General features: G+C 52.2%; 1 protein-coding gene across 1 annotated transcript; it reads left to right on the top strand.

The window, feature by feature from the left end:
• The first annotated feature begins 783 nt into the window (after positions 1-783).
• LOC123096734 (vacuolar iron transporter homolog 4-like) lies at positions 784-1,449 on the top strand. The gene has a single exon (XM_044518495.1). It carries the CDS (start codon positions 784-786, stop codon positions 1,447-1,449), a length of 666 nt encoding a protein of 221 aa, XP_044374430.1.
• The last annotated feature ends 240 nt before the right edge of the window (positions 1,450-1,689 follow it).

Raw genomic sequence — 1,689 nt, 5'->3', positions numbered from 1 at the left:
ATTAGGAAAGTGTTGAAAATAAACCGTATTAAATCCATTATTTGTTTCCTGAAAATCTATTATTTATTTCCTAAAGCAAATTGCATTAATGAGAGAAATTCACTGATTTGGTTAAGGTAGGAAAGAATCTATTATTTGTTTCCTAAAGCAAATTGCATTAATGAAAGAGATTCGTTAACTTGGCTAAGGTAGAAAAGAATATATTATTTGTTTCATAAAGCAAATTGCATTTATGAAAGAGATTCGTTGATTTGGCTAAGCTAGGAAAGTTAGATCCGTGATCTTTTGTCATTAGGAAAGTGTTGAAAATAAACCGTACCGGACTACCAACTCCTCCATTAGGTTTTTTTTCGCTGGTTAATCTTGGTAGGTCTTTTTTCGTTGGTTAACCTTCGAGGTCTATTTTTTTGGTACGTGGATGGGTGCGGGTTGGGCCTCAGGAGGAGGTTTTTTCGGTTTCTGGTGGATAAGTCAGAGGTGGGAGTGAGGACGAAAAAAAACCGGACGAAAATGGTGGGACGAAAATAAACCCGGAACGGAGACTACCAACTGCTCCATTAGGAGTAGAGATGACCATACCTACATAGTGAAAATGACTGTATGTATGTAAATCCTTGTTATTCCTAAGGAGACGTCACATTGTGCATCACTACAGATGTTACCTTCACATAATCGTCTCGCTGCTCTACTGCCTCGTCGCTATATATACGGGGTCTTGTGTTCGCCACACTCTCGTATGCTTTTTGTGCGTGTGGCAGTCGCACGCCTCTGCTCCCACATAAAATGGCAACCGACAATGACACCAAGCTCGCCGTAGCAGAGCTCGGTCCAACCCCCGCGCCGGAGGGCATGAAACTCTGCACCGTCTGTGTAGCCACGGCCACCCACGACGCCATGTCTCTGCCGTCACAGCAGGGGCAGTGGCTGCGCGCTGCCGTCCTCGGCGCAAGTGACGGCCTCGTCTCCACCTCGGCGCTCATGCTCGGCATCGGCGCGGCACGACCCGCCGACCCGCGGGCGGCGCTCCTGTCGGGCGTGGCGGGCCTCGTCGCCGGCGCGTGCAGCATGGCCATCGGCGAGTACGTGTCGGTCCACGCGCAGCTGGACGTGGAGCTGGCCGGGCTCCAGCGGCTCGAGGAGGCGCGCGGGTACCCGGCGGACCGGGCCGGGCTGCCGAACCCGTGCCATGCGTCGGCGGCCTCGGCGCTGTCCTTCGCGGCCGGCGCGGCGATCCCGCTGCTCGCGGCGTGGTTCGTGGCAAGCTACGCGGTGCGGGTCGCCGTGGTCGTTGCGACCGCGACTCTGGCCTTGGCGGTGTTCGGCGCCCTCGGGGCGGTGCAGGGCCGCGCTCCCGGGGGGCGGGCTGGGCTGAGGGCCGCGCTGGGAGGATTGGTGGCGATGGGGGTCACCTACGGTCTCATGAAACTGTTCCGGACTCATTCAGATTGATATATGGCTTGAACTTTTTTGTTTTATGTTTTGTGTGGGTGAAGCTTGAACACACTTGTTATGGGTGTGTTTCTCTTCTTCTTTTTTGATGAGGGAAAAAACAGTAGGTGAATTGCCTGCGTGGTTAGCAAATCCTAGCTTGTGATGTACAGTATATAGAATTAAGATTTGTTCACTAGTAGCATGCTTGTTGGCAAAAGCACTTCTAACGCTCTTGTCATGTAAAGCTGCCACGTGAGT

Source organism: Triticum aestivum, chromosome 4D, assembly GCF_018294505.1.
Source record: "Triticum aestivum cultivar Chinese Spring chromosome 4D, IWGSC CS RefSeq v2.1, whole genome shotgun sequence".
Classification (NCBI taxonomy): Eukaryota; Viridiplantae; Streptophyta; class Magnoliopsida; order Poales; family Poaceae; genus Triticum; species Triticum aestivum.
This window is presented reverse-complemented; position numbering and strand designations above follow the sequence as displayed.